This window comes from Pantherophis guttatus, chromosome 7, assembly GCF_059756535.1.
Source record: "Pantherophis guttatus breed Tessera chromosome 7, ASM5975653v1, whole genome shotgun sequence".
Taxonomy (NCBI): domain Eukaryota; kingdom Metazoa; phylum Chordata; class Lepidosauria; order Squamata; family Colubridae; genus Pantherophis; species Pantherophis guttatus.
This window is the reverse complement of record NC_142069.1, coordinates 25,884,357-25,907,649: the sequence shown is the minus strand read 5'-3', so window position 1 is coordinate 25,907,649 and position 23,293 is coordinate 25,884,357. Positions and strand designations below refer to the sequence as shown.

The following is a 23,293-nucleotide window of genomic DNA, read 5'->3' as shown; positions in this document are numbered from 1 at the left end:
TTCCATACCATGAACAATTTTTATCTTGTGAATCCTCACAAAGCTCTTTGAAACAGGATTGCAATTATTGTCACTGTAAATCTCAGCCACCCCTGAAAGGCAGATCATATCAATATATGACGGGTAGCTATGTTGGGGAAGGTTGACTGCAAAAATGTAAATAAAAGTTCTGAAGCCTGAAAATGGTTTCTTGGTTGCTCTCTGCCATTAAAAAGCCTCAGTGACTTCCAAAGGTGAAATAAAAGCATATAGGTTATTCTTTTTCCCAATAATTAAAACCATAATTGTGTGTTAGTATAGTAGCTGGAACTAGGGAGAAGAAATATAATTTCTGAACAAGCCATATACATTGGGCACTCCAGCAATAAAATATTAACCTTGTACGGGGGGATAATATAGTGGAAGAGGCTGGTTTGAATCCAGATGTTGGGAGATAAGGTGAAACAAAACTTCAACTAACAGGAAAAAGAACCACTTTTTCTTGTTAGTTGAAGCCACAGAATCACACCTACGCAATGCAAAGGATAACCAAATTTCAATATTGGCTTAGCCAGACCAAAGTGAACGGTGATAACAGGTCCAGAGGATTAATAAAGAACTCCAAAACATTGTTATGAAAGTATACACTGCCTCCAAAACTCCTATCCTATGAATTCCTATCACATACAAAAATAATTGATGTTAATATAATCAACCTCTGATACTGAAAAGAGTTAATTTAGAAACACTCTATTGTGTCAAATGCAGGAAATCAGGAGTCAAATGAATATATAGTTCAAATGAATATATAGGTTTATTGCAATCTTAAGCTCTCTACAAGAATCTAATCTACTAACTGTCAAAGCAAATTGGTGGTAGATAAGAATCAAAGGAATTCAAAGTGAGCTGGACTTTGATCTCTTGTGGGACTCGAGACTAATGATGCCCTTGACCCCTCCCTCAGGCTCAGTCTAATAATCTCCTACACATAGCAAACAATGGGCTTGCTTGACTGTGGGCTTTACTACTATGGTGGTCACTTTACAAACCCAGTGTTCACTTAATGGTCACACTAATAATCTGGGTAGGTGTCTGTAGGATAGGACAACCTAGGCAAGAAACATGCAGCTAAAATAATATTTAGATTAATTCTTACAATGACTATAATTGACCTATGCAGGAAAATTGCAACAGAATGAAAGCAAATTCACCTTTATTATTTTTAAGAGCCCAAGTGACCTACAAGATGATGCACATTTCATGCACTGGATTGCTTCCATACAATATTTTTCCAACTTAGTGCCTTCCAGATGCATTGAACATAATTTCTAGTAAGTTAATACATCTAATACAGACTTCATAAAAGTTAAGGAAATATATTGGTGTCTTGTTTCTTCTGGTAGGACAAAACTGTTTGGGGAAGCAAATTATATTTGGGAAATTGAGACTGCGGAACAGCTTCAGTTCACCATCTTCTGCTATACTGATTCAATTCAGAAAGTCTTAAAATTGCATGTCGGGCTGAGCAATGAAACATAAGAATATCTAGACAAATCTCCTATCAAGTAAGTTTTCAAATCCTATTCATCCTCTGGAATCATCAGCATCAGAGACTGCTAGATTGTCAAGGAGTTTGTTTACAGCCACACGCTGGGGTGATATTTTTGTCCCTAATTATTGCAGCTCTCACAGCTGAAATTAGAGAATTAGTCAAAATTCAAGACACGGACAAGGACACTCAAGGAGAGAAGCATACGAAAGGGGTATTGAAAGTAATTTGGAGAAAACTATATTGTTTTCCTGTATTATTTGTCTCTGTGTTATTTTACTTTATTGTTCTGCCTAGTTTTTGTATTAATGCTTTTCCCAAGTCACTTTCAGCTTGCTCATTATATCTACCCAAACTATACTCTCAGGAAGTGTGGAAGGCATAAAAGAATCAGGCACATATGTGTTTTTTCATAAATATATAGCAATTATATTCTATTCTCTTTCCATTCTTGAGTCACCCAAGTACATTCCATCCTTAGATTCTAAAACACTGATCCATCACCTTCAAATCCTACTAAATCACTGTCTATCTGGGGCTTATGACAGCATCATTGTAACTCCTCTATAGACTATTAAACCACTCAAGACTTAGTCTTCTTGGTCAATACCAAAGCATAGACAACTGCCAGACAATCAGTATTTAGCCATCAGTGACAACTGTTTTGATCCAACCCTTTGTGCCTAAACACAAACGTCTGTTCACCAAGTTAAGAGGGGGAAAAAAGATGAAAAAGAGAGGATATATGCAAGCATGGTGGCAATTGTGTATTATTTGGCAAGCGAGTATTACAACATTTGGATTTCTTTATCAAACCAGCATGCTTACAATAGGATAACAGCTGGGAAGGAAGAGCAAGAAACACAGACTGTCTCTTCAAAGCAAGGGAATGTTGAATGGCCTGGTAGCTCAGCAGACTAAAAGCATTGTGATTAACACCAGCTGTCTGCAATTACTGTAAGTTCGAATCTCACCAGGCTCAAGGTTGACTCAGCCTTCCATCCTTTCTAAGGTAGGTTAAATGAGGACCCAGTTTGTGGGGGCAATAAGCTGACTTTGTATAAATATACAAAAGTATGAAGGCTATTGCTTAACACATTGTAAGCCGCCCTGAGTCTCCAGAGAAGGGCGGCATATAAATCAAATTAAAATAAATAAAATAAATAAATAAATGTTACATTCCTGATTGAGGAATGGCAAATCTCCCTTGAAACAGTTTCCTTTCATTTGTCAGAAAGAACAAAGAAACTTGGAATTTATTGCAACGGCCGGCCTCTGGCCACAACATCATCATGATCAGTGGGAGAGAAGTTCATCTCATTCTAGTAAAAGAACTAAATCTGAATAAGGGATTTCTGGAATATGAATATGACACCAAGCTCTCATAAATAATTGTATATATTAGGAATAAGCAAAATTCTGGCAAATTTCTGTTTATTCTACAGTAACAGACTGCCCAATAAACAATAAAGAGGTTAAACTTTTTAACTGAAATATAAATAAAAACTGAGGTTGACTATTTACTTAGCTTCAGAGTTCACCACTTATAAGCTATGAGTGGTGACTCTTTTTTTTTTCAGGGTAGCTATGCTGGACTTTTCCGAGATTTGTAGCAGTGGTGGGTTGCTCCTGGTTCGGTCCGGTTCTATAGAACCGGTAGTAAAACTGGTGGGAGGCTCCGCCCACCCACCACGACATCATCATGGGTGATCTGCACATGTGTTCTTCCGCTGCGAACCGGTAGTAAAGGTAAGTGGAACCTACCCCGGATTTGTAGTAGCATGTGACACACACACACACACACACACAGAGAATGTGTGTGTGTATATGTGTGAGGGAGTGTGTGTGTTTATATTTGTATGTACATGGAGACAAAACAGGAATGGCAACCTGTAGCCTGCAATCTCAATGCAAGTTCCAAACGTCTTTCTTGCTGACCCCAAACACTATGGCACCGAACACTGACATGTTATTGAGAATGATTTCCTTCCTCTCTCAGTAGAAAATGACCATTAAAATGGTATAAATTATCTTTTAAGCCCAACATGTTAAAAAAATAAAATAAAACAAAAGCAGGATTATTCCTCAAAAGAGAAATCAAAAGAGAAATTAATCCAGTGTCCTGGATCCAGTCTTGCCCACTTTGGTGACATCACAGATTCACTCAATGCAATGCAATCCACAACCTCCTTCTCTAGGGGCAGCTCTCAACTGAAGAGTCATTTCGATGAAATGGTTAAGGCACCAGGCTAAAGACTGGGAATCTGAGTTCTAGCCTACTTTAGACCCAAAGCCAGATGGGTGACCTTACACCAGTCACTCTCTCTCAACTCTGAGAAGAAGGCAATGGCCAGCCTCTTCCAAGAAAATTGCAGGGATTAGTCCAGGCAGGCAACACTGACTTAAAGACACAAAAACAACAAGAGTTCTTAATCACCATATACTAAAACACAATAGATTATTGACATTATTGTTTCCCTTAATTTGTATCTAGTTGTCAGGTGGTGACTTAAGGAACATCAAGGTTACAGCAAAACAATAACAACAAACTAACAACCATAATACATACAGTGTATAATACACTGAGCCAGAGCTACCTGTAACAGCATTGCTAAAAAGGCATCAAGAGTTGTTAACCTAATCTTGTGAAGCTTCTTCTCCGGTAATATTGTACTGCAAACTAGGCATACAAAACCTTTGCTAGACCAATTCTAGAATACAGCTCATCTGTCTGGAAACCCGCACTGCATATCAGACATTAATACAATTGAGCGAGTCCAAAGATATTTCACAAGAGTCCTCCACTCCTCTGCTCGCAACAGAATACCTTATGCCACAAGGCTTGAAATTTTGGGCTTAGACAACTTAGAACTATGCCACCTTTGGTCTGACCTAAGCGCAGTACACAAAATTATCTGCTACAACATCCTACCTGACAATGATTACTTCAGTTTCAACCACAATAATACACGAGCACATAATAGATACAAACTTAAGGTAAACTGTTCCAAACTCGATTGCAGAAAATACGACTTCAGCAACAGAGTGGTCAATGCCTGGAATGCACTACCTGACTCTGTGGTTACATCCCCAAACCCCCATAACTTTAACATTAGACTGTCTACTGTTGACCTCATCCCATTCCTAAGAGGTCTGTAAGGGGCGTGCATAAGCGCACCAACGTGCCTACCATCCCTGTCCTACTGTCTCCATTTATTCGTATCCATTTCCTGTAGTCATAATCATGTTTATACTTATATCTGTTATCTTATACATGCTTGACAAACAAACAAATAAATAAATAAGCAACCCAAACACTCATATATTATGTCTTATGCTTTAAAACCTCATTAAAAGTCTTTTTTCATCCATTTGTATCCATTTGATACAAGAAATGTTGCTGTGTATATGTTGCTAACATATACACAGTAGATAATCCTTTTCTCATACAGCGAAGGGAGATCTTGTAACAGACTGTGAAGATCTTGACAAAAATGTCCATGTTTGTTTGGGGTTGAAATCACTGGTCTCCAAAGACGACCTCCGAGTTGCCATTTCTGTTTTGCTCTGAGGGTCTTCAGCAACCACATGATAATTCCTGCCTTGACAGATTCTTAATGCCAAACACCAGGTCATCTTGTGTAAGGAGAGCAGGGGGTGAAATCTCTCAAAATGCAAAATACACCAACTTTTATGTTTTTTTAAAAAACTTCCACATAGGTGAGAACCATGGCAACAGCCTTCTTTATAAAACCCAACATATAAAAGGTACAGTAGCATTATGAAATTATTAGATGCGATGCTGCCTTTTATTTATTACATTAAAAATAAGCCAAACTAATAGCAACACTGCATCTTTTCTGAAAAGAGACAGCATGCCGAAAAGCAAATTCTTATAGCAGGAGCTAAGTGCAAATTGGGCCGTAGCTGTAGCAAAGAAGAGGAAGGCAGCGATTTTACAGCCATTGAAGCAGCAGCTCCAAATTTTGCAAACAGGCACAGCAAGACTGAGCTAAATCAGATGAGCACTCCAGTCCCTCGGAAGAAGAATGCCATCTGATAACACAGGAGAAAAACAAACAAGAACTCAAACGGAAGGGCTTAAGGCTTGATCCAGGTAAACATGCAAGCACAGTCTCACAGATTCAGTTGCTCTATGGAAAAAAAAATGCATTTTGTGAAACGGCTAAAAAAAAATGTAAAGAGATTCGGATTTGCATATGCAATTGACTTCTTGTCCTGGGTTGTTACAGCACAGCAATTTCTTCATCATATCATGCCACTGCTTTGCACAGACTTACTTTAACTGCCGAGGTTCACAGTCAACTCCTGGAAGCAAAAGCCGGGCTGCTTGTCGTACATCATCACTATCCACTGAGAAACTGCGGCGGTGCCCGGCGTGAGCCAGAGCAACTCTTATCCATTCCATCAGAGGGGGCAGCACGATAAACGGCCTGCAAAGCAAAACAAAGAACCTGGTTTCTCTGGGCAAGACACAATCTGTCCATGATTCTCAGACATGCTGAAAGCTCTTAACAATGCAGTTAAGCAAACAGTGCAATAATAGCAATAATTATCTACTGCTACATCATCATCATCATCATCATTATTATTATTATTATTATTATTATTATTATTATTAGTCACATGGTCAGCCAGATGTTGACTGGATCTGGTATTTTTATCCATTTATCAAATCTTTCCCAAGAACCTGGGATCATTATGATTATTATTATATAATGGACTAGCACCAATAATTTATTCAACTTGTACGCCACCCAACTCTCAATGACTCTGGTTATTAAAAAATAATAGTACATAATTAAATTATAAAAAATATAAAAAGTATGATTTTTCTTCTATGGAAGTTGGCTTCCTTTCCCTGTAATAACGTTTCCCAAATGTTTGCACATGAGTCTCTGTTTTATTTTCCAATCCATCTGTATTTCCTTTGGGATTTGCACGCTTTTACTCCATATTAAAAAAAACCTTAAATCCCACTCATAGTCAAAACAGCTACTCATTTACTTTACAGAGTAAAGAGAAGTAGTATTTATCAAAGCTTCTTTTTCAGATATAAACAAAGAACCAGAGTAATAGGAGAGCCCCCTCCTTCCTCTCAACCAATCTGATAGAAAGAATGATGGAGTATTAACTCTGAAAGGTGTGTTATGTTAACATACATGTTAATATTCAGTGTCCCGAACACAACATGTCTGCCTGATACTAAAAAACCAATGATCTTGAGAAGGTTGCAATATTTTCCATGAATAACTGATATCTTGCTTTTAAAGTTTGGAGCAATCCGGAGCAAGTTCTTTGGAATAAAATAAATTTCAGAATGATAGCCACCAGTTTCCTTTGTCAGAATTCAGTAGTCTCTTCTTTTAATTCCCAAACTGCAACCTGTCCTACCTTTGGCAGGAGGACGATCCACTGTGTCATTACCAATACAGGATTTGAGAGCAGGACAGAAAATACAAGCAGAATTCAAAAGAAAGGCTTAGGGCTTGATCTAGCTACTTAAAAGGGAGGCACACAGACATATCTTGCAGACTCCAAAGAGGCAGCTTATTAAACTCTGCCTATTCAGCCTGTGTAAAAAACATCTGGTGATATGGCATGAGAGTAATATACGATACACTCTGGGGATCACAATAAATATGTGATGACAAATGATGCAAAGGAAAGCAGCTGAATAGTTAGCAGCATAATCTGCAGTTAGAAATGTCCAGACTAATTATGAGCTGAGTCAATACCTCTTATTAGCTCACTGTCTAATTAATCATGCTGAAATTTCCTGCTGAAACTTAGCTAGTGAAGGCAAAGGCAAAGGCAATGCAGACATGATAGGATTCGCTGGTAGGAGCTGCATTGTAGGAATTAAGTACTGTAGATACTACAGTATGCATTACTCAGAAAGAATTCCCTTACCAAAAATTTCTTAGCAGCATCACAGTTTGCAAAATCCTTGGGAAATTTTGCTTTTCTGGACCAAAGTACCAGTATTTAACTGAATTACACAATGTTTTTAATCACTCAGAAGTTATTCTAACACCAATATGGCTCTGCTTGTTTGGTTAAAGTGTGTGTGTATGTGTGTGCGTGCATGTGTGTGAGGGAGAGAGGGGGGGGAGGTCTCTGTGTGACTCTGTGTGTGTTGTCTATATATGTCTGTGTTTATGTGTACATGTCTAACTATTTTTATTTGATCTTAGTAACAGTGCATTCTGGGACAAAGGCCTCTTTGAGATAAGAACAGGTAGTCCTCAATTTACGACAACAACTGAGCCCCAAATTTACATTGTTAAGTGAGAAATTTGTTGAGTTTTGCCCCATTTTACAACTTTTCTTAACACATTTGTTACGTGAATCACTGCAGTTGTTAAATTAGTTAACACGGTTGTTAAGTGAATCTGGTTTCCCCATTGAATTTGCTTGTCAGAAGGTCACAAAAGGGGATGACAAGACCCTGGGACACTGCAACCGTCATAAATACATGCCAGTTGCCAAGCATCAGAATTTTTATTATGTGACTGTGGGTTGTAAATGTGAAAAATGGTCATAAGTCACTTTTTTCAGTGCCACTGTAACATCGAGCAGTCATTAAAAAACTGTTGTAAGTCGAAAACGACCTGTACTGCATATTTTCTCCCTGTTTTTTTCCTAGTCTTGCCTAAAGCACAATTAGCAAGAGATCCCTAATTTTCCAGTCTATTCATACTGCACCTCTCACAGTGGCATTGCTTGCTGAGTGTTATGTCTGAGCCCTGAGCCCATTTAAAATAAATTATAGTTTTCCTCGATATGCGACCCAACCACTCCCTCTTCCCCATTCAAATCCTTTTCACTGTTTCCTCCCATCTTGGACATAATGATTCACAAACTGTATTACAAGATACTGTGGTTACTTTGGATTTGTTTTAGTGTGCTATGAAACATCTCTATAAATCATGGTTTGACATGCAACCTGACAAAAATCAGTAAAGTAAGACTGATTCATGACTGATTCCTGTGTTCTATCATGACTAACATTAGTTAATTCTTTCCCACTATGGACTGTCATATTCAACTTCCTATTGTTATTCCTGTTTTTCAGCAGCTCCTACAGCCTTTCAATTAGCTAGACTACATCTAGAGTGCTGCGGATCACTTCCCATTCCAGAAGATTTCACTTCCAGAAATGGGGAGTCATTCCCAGACCATTAAGAGCAGTGATGGGATTCAAGTAATTTAACAACTGGTTCTCTGTCCTAATTATTTCTTCCAACAACCAGTTTGCCAAACTGCTCAGAAAGTTAACAACCGGTTCTCCCGAAGTGGTGCGAACTGACTGAATCCCACCACTGATTCAGAGGTGCCTATTCAAAGAGAAAAAAAGAAGGAAGGAAGGAAGGAAGGAAGGAAGGAAGGAAGGAAGGAAGGAAGGAAGGAAGGAAGGAAGGAAGGATGGATGGATTCAGGCAATACCAGCAAGTGAATCAAACACCATACACCATTTGGGCAAAAACTGAATAGCAACTCAGGGTGATACACAGTGGGTATCCATTTACTGTTTCCTAACGTCATTAATGGATTTGAAATTTTAAATCTATTTAAAACTTCTTGGGCTAATAATAATTCTATATATTTACGGGGAAGTAAAGAACAAAAAAGAAACATGAGAATGCTAAAAATAAAAAATGTAACTCATATGTCTAATATGTTGGAGAGTCTGATTGAACTTAGGGCTACATCTGTAAATTATTTAGCAAGCAACAAGATTAAATCAAGTTTTTATTTTTATGCATAGTTTTAAACTGCAAGGTTCATAACATATGTGGTTATCTTTCTTCAAAAGGTTTGGCTCATATAATCTGTAATCTATGTAATCTATTTGCAAATCTCAAACTACCTTTAAAACCAACAGAAATTTTCCCCACCTTGTTCTCACCATTTGGAGATCCTAGATTAGAGCCTAGAGTTAAACTTCTAGAGCAGGGGTGTCAAACTGGCGGCCCATGAGCCGGATGCATCACATGCAGGCCACGCCTGCCCCCAGCTCCGTGAATGGGGAAAAAGTCACAAATGTCACATGATGGCAACGTGATGCGGTGAGTTTGACACCCGTGTTCTAGAGAGTATCTTCAGTACATCCTTTCTCCAACTAAGAGGAATGTTTCCGAAGTATGGTAAAAAAATTCAAGATAGTGCCCTCAACAATGCAAACAAACACCATCCATTTTTATGTGCCCTTGAACTTGGCCACTAGCTTAACTTTTGTTTTGTCATATCCAATGACTATCTCTGATTACTGAGCTTGTTCTTATGCAGCTATTCAATCAGTGCTGCTAGTTGCTAAGTTCACACCCTCCTACAATCACACTCTAGTGCTCTTTGAACAACAATTGACCCTCTCCTTGTCCGTCACAAAGACAGAAGCAGCAAAGCAAAAAAGCAAAAGACAAAAAAACAAAGACCACCCACCACTTTCATTTCAGGAAGATTTTAAAACGTATTAGCCCAACAAACATTTCAAGGGAATAAATCAGTGGTGAAATGTAAAATGTGTTACTAACGGTTCTGTGGGCATGGCTTGGTGGTGGGGGGTAATATGACTGAATGGGCGTGGCCAACTTTTTTAAAAAAAACTTTTAAAAGCATTTTTTCTACAACCTCTTCGGCTGAAGAGGTTGTAAAAAAATGTTTTTAAAAAACTTTTAAAAGCATTTTTTCTACAACCTCTTCGGCTGAAGAGGTTGTAAAAAAATGCTTTTAAAAGCCTCTGAGGATCCCAGCTGAGTTGCCTGATCGGCAGAGGCTTTCTTTTTTTTTTTTAAGCCTCTGACGATCCCAGCTGACTTGCCTGATTGGCAGAGGCTTTTTTTCTTTTTAAAAACATTTTTTCTATAACCTCTTCGGCCGAAGAGGTTGTAGAAAAAATGCTTTTAAAAGCCTCTGATGATCCCAGCTGAGCCGTGCGATCATCAGAGGCTTTTTTTTTTTACTTTTAAAAGCATTTTTTTTTGCCAAAGAGGTTGTAGAAAAAATGCTTTTAAAAATTAAAAAAAAGCCTCTGATGATTACGCGGCTCAGCTGGGCAATGGGGGGGGCAGGGATTTTCGCTACTGGTTCTCCGAACCACCTGCCCCCATTGCTACCGGATCGCGTGATCCGGTCCAAACCGGGAGCATTTCACCCCTGGAATAAATGTGCCTTTTTTCTCTTTTAATTCAGTGTAATTATAATAGATATTAGCTTGGCAGGTAGGCAGTTTGTCCAATGAAAAAGCCCTCAGCCACAAGAACAGAATAACTTTGCTTTGGTCTGTCTCTTGGGAAGGAGTAGCATGAGTTTCAAAGGATGATACGCAGCTGGTTTGAGAGATTTTTGAAGTTTGTGACTACTGTAAGAACAATGAGAAAATTGTGCGGTAAAGCTCAGCCATCAAAATGAGATTGGCCAATTGAAAACCTTTTAAGGTTATTCATAAATATACATATTTTTATACAAAGTTGCAAAGTAATTTGCTTGTCTGCTAAAGTAAAGCAAGAAGAGAGTAAGGTTGAAAAAGATAAAAGTAAAAGTTCAACTTCTCAACTTCTTGGCAATAATACAAAAGTGATCTGTTACTCCAGAATCCAGTTTTCTGGCCTAAAACTGTGGGATGTCCTAATAGTCTCTTATCCAAGAACTACCTTGCTTAGGTACTTTGAGATTAAGTAGGAACATTTAAATCCTGCCTTCTAGCTGGATCAAGAAGCCTATTGTACAAAGCAAATGAGAAGCACCTAGTACAGAAAATTTAAAAACTTGAGGCTCCATCTGCCTATTTCAGATCATAGCAGAAAGAAATGTATTTCCATTCAGTCTCCAACATCTTAGGTGTATTTGAGAAGGGCTTCTGTCTGACTGAGGGAGGATTTGCTACTAGTCGATGTAAATCAGGGGATTCCAACCATGGCAACTTTAAGACTTGTGAACTTCAACTCCCAGAATTCCTCAGTCAGCTTTGCTGGGAGTTGAAGTCCACAAGTCTTAAAGTTGCCAAGGTTGGACATCCCTGATGTAAACAACACAGAATTAGATATATCAATCATATGTCTTGGTATAAAGTAGGGGTGTCCAATTTTGGCTAAACGTCTATGTAGATTTTCAGTCATCCAGGTCATGGTTGTCCCAAAGACAACTGGACTTTCTGGTTTTTTCTTTGAAGAAGTTTTGCTTCTCATCCAAGAAGCTTCTTCAGCTCTGACTGAATGGTGTGGAATGGAAGGATGTATACTCCTTGCAGACAGTTGGTCTTTTAGCAGGTTGTTAAGGTCACCTGGAGGCTTATCTGTGTCATCAGGGTCACCTGAGTGGTGCAAATTCTTCTTGGAACTGTTGAAAGGACTGTGTTGTAGATTGGAGATAGATAATGCCATATCTCTCCCCCTCTGTTGAGAGAGGGCTGTTCCAATTTTGACATAGATGGCCTCTTTAACCCCTCTTTCAAACCAGTGATCCTTTCTGTCCAAAATATGGACTTTGTTGTCTTCTGAACAAACGCATCAGGACTAGATTCAGAAGTCGATCTGCATTTAAAAGTCACAGGCCACTCTTCTGAAGACGGCTGACTGGCTGGGAAACTCTGGGAGTTGAAGTCCACAGATCTTAAAGTTGCCAAGGTTTGACACCCTTGATATAAAGCATTTTCTAAGTTTAAGCCATGGTAGTGTAGTGGTTAAAAGACAGTATTGCAGGCTGACTCTACTCACTGCCAGGAGTTTGATCCTTACCAGGTTGGATCAAGGTTGACTCAGCCTCAAGGTTGACTCAGCCTTCCATTCTTCCGAGGTTGTTAAATGACAACCCAGATTATTGGGTGCAATATGATGACTTTGTAAACCACTTAGAAAGGGCTGTAAAGCATTGTGAAATGGTATATAAGTCTACATGCTATTGCTATTATTTTATCAGGTCCTCATTTGCGTTCTAGATATTTACTTAAATTTTCTATTCCTGTGATCCAAACCTTGCTTTAGTTTTCTTCCTGCTCTTTTTCATTCTTTTTTCTTTCTCCAAGAAGTTATCAGGAAATAGATGATTGTGGTGGTTAAGTTTGGGTATATTTGAAGGGGACAAGGACAGCGTCTCCTCTCCCTATTGTATAGGAAGATTTGTTTGCGTTCATTATAATGTTCAAGGAGAAATTATCCATTGCCAATATATTCACAGCATAAAAGAATTATTATATTTGTATGCATTGTGTATAGATCAGCTTTCCAGCCAGGTGCCTGCCAGATGTCTTGGATTTTGGCCATGCAGCCCCAATACATCTGAAGAGAAGGCTGGTATGTGTGTGGCTGTCTGTTTATCTCTCTCCGGGTCTCTCACTATCTTTATCTTCAGAACTCTGTCACCATGATTTGTTGATAATTAAATTTTCTCCCAACATTAGTGTCCTTTAACTTATGAACTTCTCAACATCTTGTTCCCATATTTTACAGTGCATACTGTACTGGAGACTAAGGAACATCAATGCAATAAATATGCTTGCAATATATGTTAAGGCTTTACATGGAGTTGATCAACATTCAGCATGCTGCACACACTCCCATAAATTCCCTACATGTTAACCCTTGGGCTGAAAATTAAAAGTCAGGGACAAACTGAAGGGCAAGTCGATTAAACCTTGAGCAGCAAATTCAAAGCCTGCAGAACAATAGTTTTTTTGCACAAGGACTTTGGGGTTAGTCTCTAGAGAGAAAGTACTTTATGCGGCCTTGTAAAATTAACACCAATACAGGAACTACTAAAGTACATTTTCATTGAGACATTAATGGAAAAAGAATTCTATAGAACGAATTAACAGAACAGAATAAGGACCTTGGAGGTCTTCTAGTCCAACCTCCTGCTCAGGCAGGAAACCCTATACCATTTCAGACAAATGGTTGTCACATCTGTTCTTAAAACTTCCAGTGTTAGGTGATAAAAGATTTGGTTGGTACAGTTACCTCATAAAAGGTGGCTGAGGGATCTCTGAAGAAGATTAATAAGCAAACGGATATCTACTAGGCTTCACAGCTCTTTAGGGAATCTCTATATTCTTCTGAGGGAGCTTTGCTATATTACCAAGTTAGAGTGATAATCAAAATTGATTTTAGTCATATTGACCTACTACAAAAATAATCGATATACTACTAAAATTCTCCTCTGTGGTTATCTATTTGTAATTAGCCAAAACAATGCATCATAGGGCAACAATTTATAAGTCAAAATACCTCAAATGCGCTAATTTAAAGAATGCATATATAATCCAGGTCCCATTACTCCCATGGAATTTCAAATTTCAGGACCTTTAAATCTGGTATATTTGCAAACTTTTGGCTGCTGCAGTGCTGCCGCAATTGGCTACAGTCATGCAATGGTGATTTCCGATGCTCCCTATAAGCTTCCCACAAGCTAAATCAATGGGGAAGCCAGCAGGAAGTCAGAAGTCACTTCAACTCCCCCCCCTTTTTTTTGCCAGCCTATGGTCATTTTATTTATCTCTAGGTAATTAAATATTAATAAACGATGACCTAATGGTCATAAGGTCTCATTTCCGTTAAAAATGACTATAAATGTCCTAGGAATGAATGCTTACAACTGTTAATATTTGACCTTAAAAAAACCTCTGTTACATTGAATAAATTTCCAAAAATAGGTTTTCACTGAGCTGATTAAGATTGAATTCATTTATCTTTCAAAAGAATCTATTTGCCCAGTGGAAACGATTAGCTTCCTTGGCTGAAAGATTGCAATAAGAGCAACTGTAATAAAAGTTCAATTTTCAGGCAAAAAAATTGAACTTTTCTATGAGGATCAGAAATGGGAAAAGTGAAAATAACGAATTAACTGAATGATAAAAATGTTTCAGACTGCATTTCTAACCATCACTGTTTTTGCTTACACATTAGGAAAAATGATTTTTTTAAAAAATTACATAATTTTTATCAATGTGTATTAAGGCTCTGCAAATCTTCTCTGCTTGAATGTATTTCTTTTTGTCTTTTCACTGTTAAGTGAATGGAAAGGGGAAACATGCACAAGGCTGGAAAAAAGTAAGAGATTAAAGATCCTGAAACTAGTTAATCCATATAAGGTAAACTTTAAGTGAAATCACAGAGAACAGGAAATTTCCACACTAGCATTTTGCCGCAGCATCTTTCAAAAAGAAAGAATGTGTACCGAGCACTGATTGTTCACTAAGATTACACTGTTCTACTTCTAACTTTTCCATGGGGCCAATAATAGACTCATAACAAATTGCACAATTAAGAATAAACTTGAGAACAACTAATTGTGGGGAAAGGTCACACAAGATTCTAGACCAGTTGTGTCCAACATGAAGCCCAGAGGCCATATGTGGCCCTAGACAGCTCGTAATGTCGCCCCACAAGATTGTAATCTTCTAACGCTATTATGTTATTTATATACATTAATATATTATATATTTTAAATGCACTCTAAGACAATTCCTCTTCACTCAATGCAGCCCAGGTGTTGTGGTCTGCCAGCAGCCTGAAGACCTGGCAGCAGAGTCGGATAGTGAGGAGGCTGGGGAGGACAATGGGCCAGTCCTGGAGTCAGGGGAAGGCCCAGATATAGAGCTCTGAGTTGGAGGCAGAGATGGGGCAGATAGCAGAGAGGAAGAGGAACAGGAGGAGCCTGTTCCTAGTGCATGCATGCAAAGAGCTGCCAGAAGGCAAGAGCAGCTGAAGAAAAAAGGACAACTCGGGAGTAAGGCCAGAAGATGATTGGCCACTCCCATTAGACTTAAAAGAGCAGCAATGAGCCTTTGGGTTCTTTGTAGAAAAGCAACATTGATGCCAGTGCTTCTTTTCAGGGTCTCTTGAACTTTGTGAAAAGCCTTTGGCAAGTTGCCAAAGACATCAAAGGTTGGTGATAAGACCGTATAGGACTGCTTATGAAGAATTTGTTTTGGACTAAGCTGAGAATAAATTAATTCTCTGCTGTTTTAATAAAAATAAGTTTGTTCAGGACTGAATTGTGTTTGGTAATCACTATGTGGGCCTTGGTCACAATACCTGGCAATCCAAAAGGTTGTACAGTCATGTTCTAATCTAGACTCTTTTATGAAGAAATTCAGCATTAATTCTCAAGGGTTCTAAATAGAAGAGTTGTTGGGCTTCAGAGTAAACACAATGGAAAGTTTTACGCATGCAAACCAACTCCCAAATTCCCTATCAGAACTCCAGGACACTCAAGCACTGGGTACAGAAAAGAGTTGAATACTGTACAAACCAAGCAATTGCCAAGGCAAAGGAGAAACAGAATCATTGATAGGAAAATGTCTATGAAGATTCTCAGTCATGGATGTCCCAAAGATGCTTTTTTCAAAAGGCAACTGGACTTTGTTTTTTCTTGAAGACATTTCGCTTCTCATCCAAGAAGCTTCTTCAGAAGAAACTGAAGAAGAAACAAAGCCCAGTTGCCTTTTGAAAAAGCACCTTTTGGGATTGGGAGGAAAGGAAACATTTTACATTTTTAAAAAAATTTATTTTGATTTATATGCCGCCCTTCTCCGGAGACTCAGGGCGGCTTACAATGCATTAAGCAATAGCCTTCATAATTTTGTATATTTTATACAAAGTCAGCTTATTGCCCCCACAAACCGGGTCCTCATTTTACCTACCTTAGAAAGGATGGAAGGCTGAGTCAACCTTGAGCCTGGTGAGAATTGAACTCACAGTAATTGCAGGCAGCTGGAAGCTAAATACTACCTTTAACAGTAGCATTAGTCTGCTGCGCCACTCAGGCTCCATGAATTTGTTATACCCCCTCAAAGCAGTGGTGGGATTCACTTCGGCCAAACCAGTTGTTAAATTGCTGGCTGGTCCCACCACTCCCCTCCCCACTCTTCCAGAAGTCCCCACACGCCCCGTTTTGGCTCCCAGGTAAGTGCAGGGAGGCTTACTAGGTCCAAAACGGGGCACGGGGGTGTGTGGCATGCCCCCCATGGCCTGTTTTTGTTCCCAGGGGGCTTCAGGGAGACCTACTAGGCCCAAAATGAGGCCCGGGGAATGCAGTGTGGGCCCCTACACCCCATTTTTGCTCCCAGGAGACTGCAGGGAGGCCTACTAAACCCAAAACGGGGTGTCCCCCCGTGGCCCATTTTTGCTCCCAGGGGAGAGCAGGAGGCCGAGTGCTGCCTGTCACACCCCCTGGTTACTCCTACCATAGACATGCCCACCCAGCTGGTCATTAGGGCAGAGAACCAGTTGTTAAATTATTTGAATCCCACCACTGCCTCAAAGGTTACGGGCATCACCAACCAAGAGTTGCAGATGTGCATCTTTCACGTTCAATCTTCAGAACTTAAAATACAGGAGTAGATGAATATATTCCTCTCTAGGGTAAAACAGAAAAGCAATGCACATATGGAAAACAACCAGACTAGCAGCTGTATTGAACTTTGATGCTGGGGAAGAGACATTGTCCTGTCTTCTTCCTCTTCCTTCCTTGCTTCTTTCCTTTCTCATATAAAATCAAGTATATAAAACTAAAAACAGTTCCTTCTTGTAAACATTCCACCCCAAAAGAAAATAAAAAAAAAAAAGAAATGAGCTGTTCAGAAAGGAAAGTGTTAGCATATGAAAGTAAATCATATGCTAGAAAGAATGATATCTCTTTGGAGAAACTAAAACACAAAAGGAACTTTTGAAAGTACTAATAGAAACCACTTTAACCAATCACATTTGTGAGGCTGCTTGAGAACTGAAGCTAAAAAGGAAAGCATTAAAAAGAGATCTGGGCCTCTCCAATCCTTTGCACTCCAGATTTTCGGTACTGAAGACCAAGGCACATCTGATTAAGTGGCAGAAAGAATCTTTGCTCTTTCCAAATCAACCACAAGTTCCTGGCAACCATACAGAAAGCTTATTCTGGCTTTAACCACATTACCACAGTTCCTAAAGTGGTTTTCCAGGGAAAGGGAATTTGTCAAATAGGTTTAAAAAGGAACAGACCTTCCTCTGGTTTTAATATAGTTCCAATTACTTCATAACTGCTAAAATTGCAATAATGTGCAGTAAAATGTAACTAGATTATGGAATAAGGTCGCTGTCTGTCATTTAAAAAAAAAACTTACCTGGCCATAATTTTGTGGGTTTTTGGGGGGGAAGGGTGTAAAATTGGTATAAAAATAGAGGTGGCAATTTGAAATAAAATATGTGCAAATTAAATGTTCCTACATGTCCACTCTAGATTTCTTAGCTCACCCCTGTGAGCTAAGAAATCCCTATACATTGCTTAGTATATTCCTTAGTATATAACCCCTATACATTGCTTAGTATATTTACTATCACTAAATATATAGTGGATAGTAGCAATATATATTGCTACTATCCACTATATATTGCTAAATATATAGTGGATAGTAGCAATATATATTGAAATTCAATATACTATGTTAGTATTAACATTTCTTATCTTGAGTATTACTCTGAGATTGTTGGGATGACCACTTTATATAAGGTGTGAAATCAGTGTAATTCAGGAGTTCTCAATGCAATATGCTACTATGTACTACTACAGTATGTTTACTGAGATCTAACTACTATCTTCTGTTTTGGGAGTAGCAGGAGGCAGCAAAGAAGAAGGGGAAGTAATTTAATTTCTGGAATGCAACAATTAAAAGAAGAAACAGAAAGAGTGCCTGGTGTCATTGATTCACAAAAGTGCAAGGGTGAGCAAGAAACCAATTCTAGCTGGTTTAAATTTACTAAGAAGAAGCAAGCAAATGGGAATCCACCAGTTTGATGGTCCCACATGCAATCCAGGATGAAGTTACATCAGGGCATTATAGAGAACTTCAAGAAGGAGGCGATCATATTGATATTCCCATGTGGTAAAATTTTTTTAAAAACCTATTACTAAGAAAAATATACTAAGAAATAACAAGGAAAGAGGCAAAACTACTAAGTAATTAGGAAGGTTTCACTGGATGGTTTTCAATAGATCCTTTAAAGGCACAATAATAGATTCTTTTGATTGAGAAAAAAAGAAATCCCTGCAGAAAACCTATATTTGAAAACAGTTTTGCTGAATGAACAAATTTGGCTACAGGCAGCATAGATTTGGATCTTGAGATATAATCGGACAAAAAATAATGAATGATGACCTTGTTCAATGTCACTTCTGTGTCTCAACAGAAGTTATTAGCTATCTGCTGCTCTCCGACACTAATTCTTTTGATGATGGTTCTTATTCAGGTGCTATTCCCAAATTACCACTGCAGAAGTCCATTAAATTTGTAAAAAATATACGTTTAAGACCAAACCTGTTAAAAACTACAAACAGAACCAGTAAGTTTCCTTTCCAATTCAGAGACTCAGCCAAGCAACCAAATATATAGAGAGAAGATCACTCCAAAAGAGACATCTGGAACCAATCTGCAGCCTGTGGCCACTTGGTGTCATTTTTGATATATTCTGTATCAGCCACAGAGGGCTTTATGGGAAACAAAATGTATTCCAGCAAGAAGAAGCAACTCCAACCAAAATAGATGGAGTCAAAAAACCTGCAGTACTTAGCCAGCATTTGGTAACTACTATATTTACTTAAAAGACTAGATTTTCTTTCTAAATGATGTACCCTTAAAATGAAAGGATTGTCTTAGAGGTACTAAGAGTATATTTATTTAATTAATCTTTTTTTTAAAAAAAATAACCTTAAAGACAAGTGTCTTTGAGTAAATACAGTAATTAAGGAATTGTGGGTCCATTCAACAGAAATATTACCTTTCTGTCTGTAATGTGACTTTGGAAGGCTCCACATTGGGGTTCTCCCATTCCATTTGTGGGCAGTGCATAAAATAACACAGAGTGTACAAGGCCTCCGGTTCCCAGTAGAGCGATCCCTGCCGATGATGCAAAGGTGTGGTGTTGCCATGTTGCTTTGCACTGAGCGGCTGCAGGTGGTGCATTGCCCGAGACACCAGGTCACCTGAAAAGGAGCAAACAAGTCACTAAGTGGCTTTTCTTATTCTACTTCAACTATAGCCTTCCCTCTTGATAATCACTGGTCATGACGTATAGAAGCAGAGAGTGCATGAACTGCATGAAAGTTATAGTCAGCATGAGATTTATTACAAAGCAGAAATACTATCCTATCTTTATGGTTGGTCGCATAGTCAGCCAGATGTTTAGCTTGGATTTAGCATTATTGTCCACCTGTTGAGTTCTTCCCAAGGACCTAAGATAAGCAATTGTTGTTTGTGATGTTAAGGGTATTTTGGCAGGATGTAACTGTTCCAAGTAAAGTTGCCTTACGCAATTGACTGATGATGTTGTCAATGCCAATGGTGTTCAAGTGGTGCTTTAGATTATTATTTAAATTTCTATGTCATCCAATTCCCAACAACTCTGGGTGGCTCAAAAGTAAAAAAAACAACAAAAAACAAAACATTAAATAAGAAAATAATACACTGAGAGACAAAAATAAGAAAGTAAGAGATAGCAAAGGTGACAACAGCTGCATAGAAACAATAAAGAAATACACATAATGCAAGGGGGCATCACTCAACCTTGCCAAAGTTCTGGGCAAAGAGCCAAGTTTTCAAGCGCTTTCAAAACAGCAGCAGGATATCCTTCACTCCACCACAAATATAAAAAAAGACATTTGTTGTGCTCCCAGAGCCCTTGATTGCATCATTCAAAACATGCAAAGGTACTCCAGAAACATCTCAGCAGGGAACGGCATTGGCTGAATTTATTTGAACTTACAAACAATCTTGAATCTCCCAGAGATGAGGCATACATGGTGACCAGTCTCCTGGGGTTCTGGAAATCCCTTAAAACTTGATTCTGTACAGTTTTGGGTTTCGAAATTTTTTACTACCAGTTCTGTGGGTGTGGCTTGGTGGGCGTGGCATGGCTTGGTGGGTGTGGCTTGGTGGGCGTGGCAGGGGAAGGATACTGTAAAATCTCCATTCCCTCCCCACTCCAGGGGAAGGTTATTGCAAAATCCCCATTTCCTCCCGATCAGCTGGGACTTGGGAGGCAGACAATAGATGGGGGCACAGCCAGTGAGAGGTGGTATTTACCAGTTCTCTGAACTACTCAAAATTTCCACTACCGGTTTTCCAGAACTGGTCACAACCTGCTGAAACCCACCTCTGATTCAGTATCTAGGCAATGTCAAATCTTAAGAGAGGTTGAAGTAAGGGTGTCAGTGGACACCCTGTTGTATGTTTTCTTTACTATTTTCAATGTTTTTTTGTTTAGATTGTTATATCTTGCTGTTGTATTTTTAATTCATTTAATTGTACATTCAAATATGTTGTAAATTATCCAGAGTCTTTTGGAGTGGTGGCTATAATAAATCAAAATAACAACAATACTTTGGTAGATGAAAGCAATGGCAATGGCAAAAGATCTCTGCACTGTTGCTGGAAAAACTTGTACAATCATGTTGCACCTTTATTTTGTTTTCCACTTAGGAAACAATCCTTTTCTCTACAATGGATTAACCCAAACCAGGACATTCTGGGACACGTGGAATGGACTCTATATAGATAACATACCATTTATTGATGCAGAATTATGCTATTGCTGCCCCCCTAAATTACAGCTCTTAGAAAGTAGAGGGTTTTAATTCCCAGTATTTTCTAGCTTGCATTGAAAGATGAGAAATTGCTTTAATACACATATAGTAATTATGATTTGATTCTTTATCTATGATGCTAAATATAATTGAATGTTGTTTTTAAAATGGAGACATAGTTACCCCTAAATAGAAATTCTGTTGGTTCTAAATGCCATCACTTATCTAATGCCAAGAACTTGTTAAAATATTATATTATTCTGGGGTTAATTAAATGGCATTATTCTTAATTGATCTGTGATCAGTTAGTTTTTGGACCCAATTGAAAATGCTGTTTTTGCCTTGAAATCCTAATCTCCTCAGATCTAGATAGATAGCTATTTTAGGTGAACCTGTGTGTCATCTCCTCTGCGTTATAAATATCTCACTGCCTTGATCTCTGTACCTCTCCAGCGTGAAGTAAAAGAAATGAGATATTTTCAGTTGTGATCAATACCATGGACAATGCCTTCAACAAATAACCATGCCTAGTCATTGCTAATGATGACGTTTTCCACTCCTGGCTAAGTCACTGTTCTTTTCGAGAGGCCTTTGAGGCAGAAAAGCTTTTATGCTGCTGTTTATTGGGTTATGCATTATTGGGGGTTTTAAAGTTTGATGTACTAGTCAAATTTGTTATTTATTGCCAACTGGGGTCATTTTTTTCTGCTATGCTCACAGTCCTTGATCATTTTCTTACTTCTTGTGTTAGATGATTATCTTGGAGGATTGGTTTGTTTTTAAGAGAAAGAACGGGATAAAATAGCAAATAAAATATAGAATGAGAATACACACCGTATATGACATTAAGCAAACATGCTGACAAATCTACCAAATCAACACTCCTCTACAAAATATGTTCTGAATCAGGGATGAGGAATGATGGCCCCTTTACAACCTGTGGACTTGGCTGGCTCAGGAATTCTGGGAGTTGAAGTCCACAGGTCGAAAGGGGACATTGTTCCCCACCCCTGTTCTAAGTAGTCTTGCCAACTGGAAAATAAAACCCTACCGTTTTCTTAACAGAAGATAATGGCATTATTCATAAAACACATTTTCAGAGGCAGATGATTTTCTTTAGCAAAAGGAGCCAGACACATTCCAACATGCTGTGCCTGGCAAGAAATTCATTGCAGCACATAATATTTGCTTTGCTTGTGACGGAAAGCATGTGGCCAAGTTCCCCTTTCATTTTAGCAGAGTCTCCTCTTTCTTTCTGTGTCTGCTAACTGTCGAAAATTAGGATAGCATAACTGAGATTTCTGGAGATTCCTGAAATGTTTAACAGGCACTCTATTCCATGCAACGTGGCATGGGCTTTCGAATAATAGCAGTGCTAACACAAATAACTGCAAGTGAAAAAGTTGTGAGGGACAACAATTTAAGCACCATTGGCTATCATACAATGCCAAGGATTTGATTCTCAATCCTATGTTGGTTTGAATCTCAGCCCTGTATCTTCTTATCAGCCTAATAAATAGTAAAAAATATTCAGGTGCACATCTCCTTCCATGTTTTTTTCCTTTCCTTTTGTTTCAGCGTACTTCAGGACAAACATGGACTGTAGCCACTCATCTATTTTATTTTTTTAATATCTCTGGGATTTTTTTAATGCAGATAAATAGATAAATATCAGATAAATTATCCGCATGCCCTGTGGATTGGTTGGTATTGCAGCTCACAGGAATTTAAGCAAGAATGTCAAATTCTTCCTTGAGCCTGGTAGCTGCCAGAATAGGGAAGGTCAGTCTAATGAACAATAGTCTATATGTAGCTATGGAACAGTTTGATAATGTATAGACAGATTGCTAAGGCTAGCTCTTTGTGAAATGTGTAGCAAGGATATGAAAAGGGAGGGAACATTGGAGGGAAAAAGCAAACAGAGGCTGTGATTCCAGTGTACTGTAATTTCTGCTTACTCCCTAATATCTTACGACTCAAACCTTTCATTTTAAAGAATTCCTTTTTCTTTTCCTAGTGGTAGGAAATTACTCTGCTCGGAATGAATCCTATATTTCTTAGAAGTCTATAATTCTCAATGGGTTGTTGAGCACAAAGTTGATCCTATATACAGCCAACCTACAAAAATTAACTCCAAATGGATGTATTTCTCACTGCCTAACAATTCCCTGAAAGTCAATAGCATTTTAGCAA

At 38.5% G+C, this 23,293-nt stretch overlaps 1 protein-coding gene across 4 annotated transcripts in view; it reads right to left on the bottom strand.

The window, feature by feature from the left end:
• ABTB3 (ankyrin repeat and BTB domain containing 3) overlaps positions 1 to 23,293 on the bottom strand; it is a 213,661-nt gene that overhangs the window by 41,715 nt on the left and 148,653 nt on the right. For all 4 annotated transcript variants that reach the window (XM_034402676.3, XM_087873814.1, XM_034402675.3 and 1 more), the window contains exons 3-4: positions 19,297 to 19,501; positions 5,830 to 5,982 (exon numbers count right to left, since the gene is read on the bottom strand). In XM_034402676.3, the coding sequence (XP_034258567.2) occupies positions 5,830 to 5,982; positions 19,297 to 19,501 (358 nt within the window). The remainder of the gene's footprint in view (positions 1 to 5,829; positions 5,983 to 19,296; positions 19,502 to 23,293) is intronic.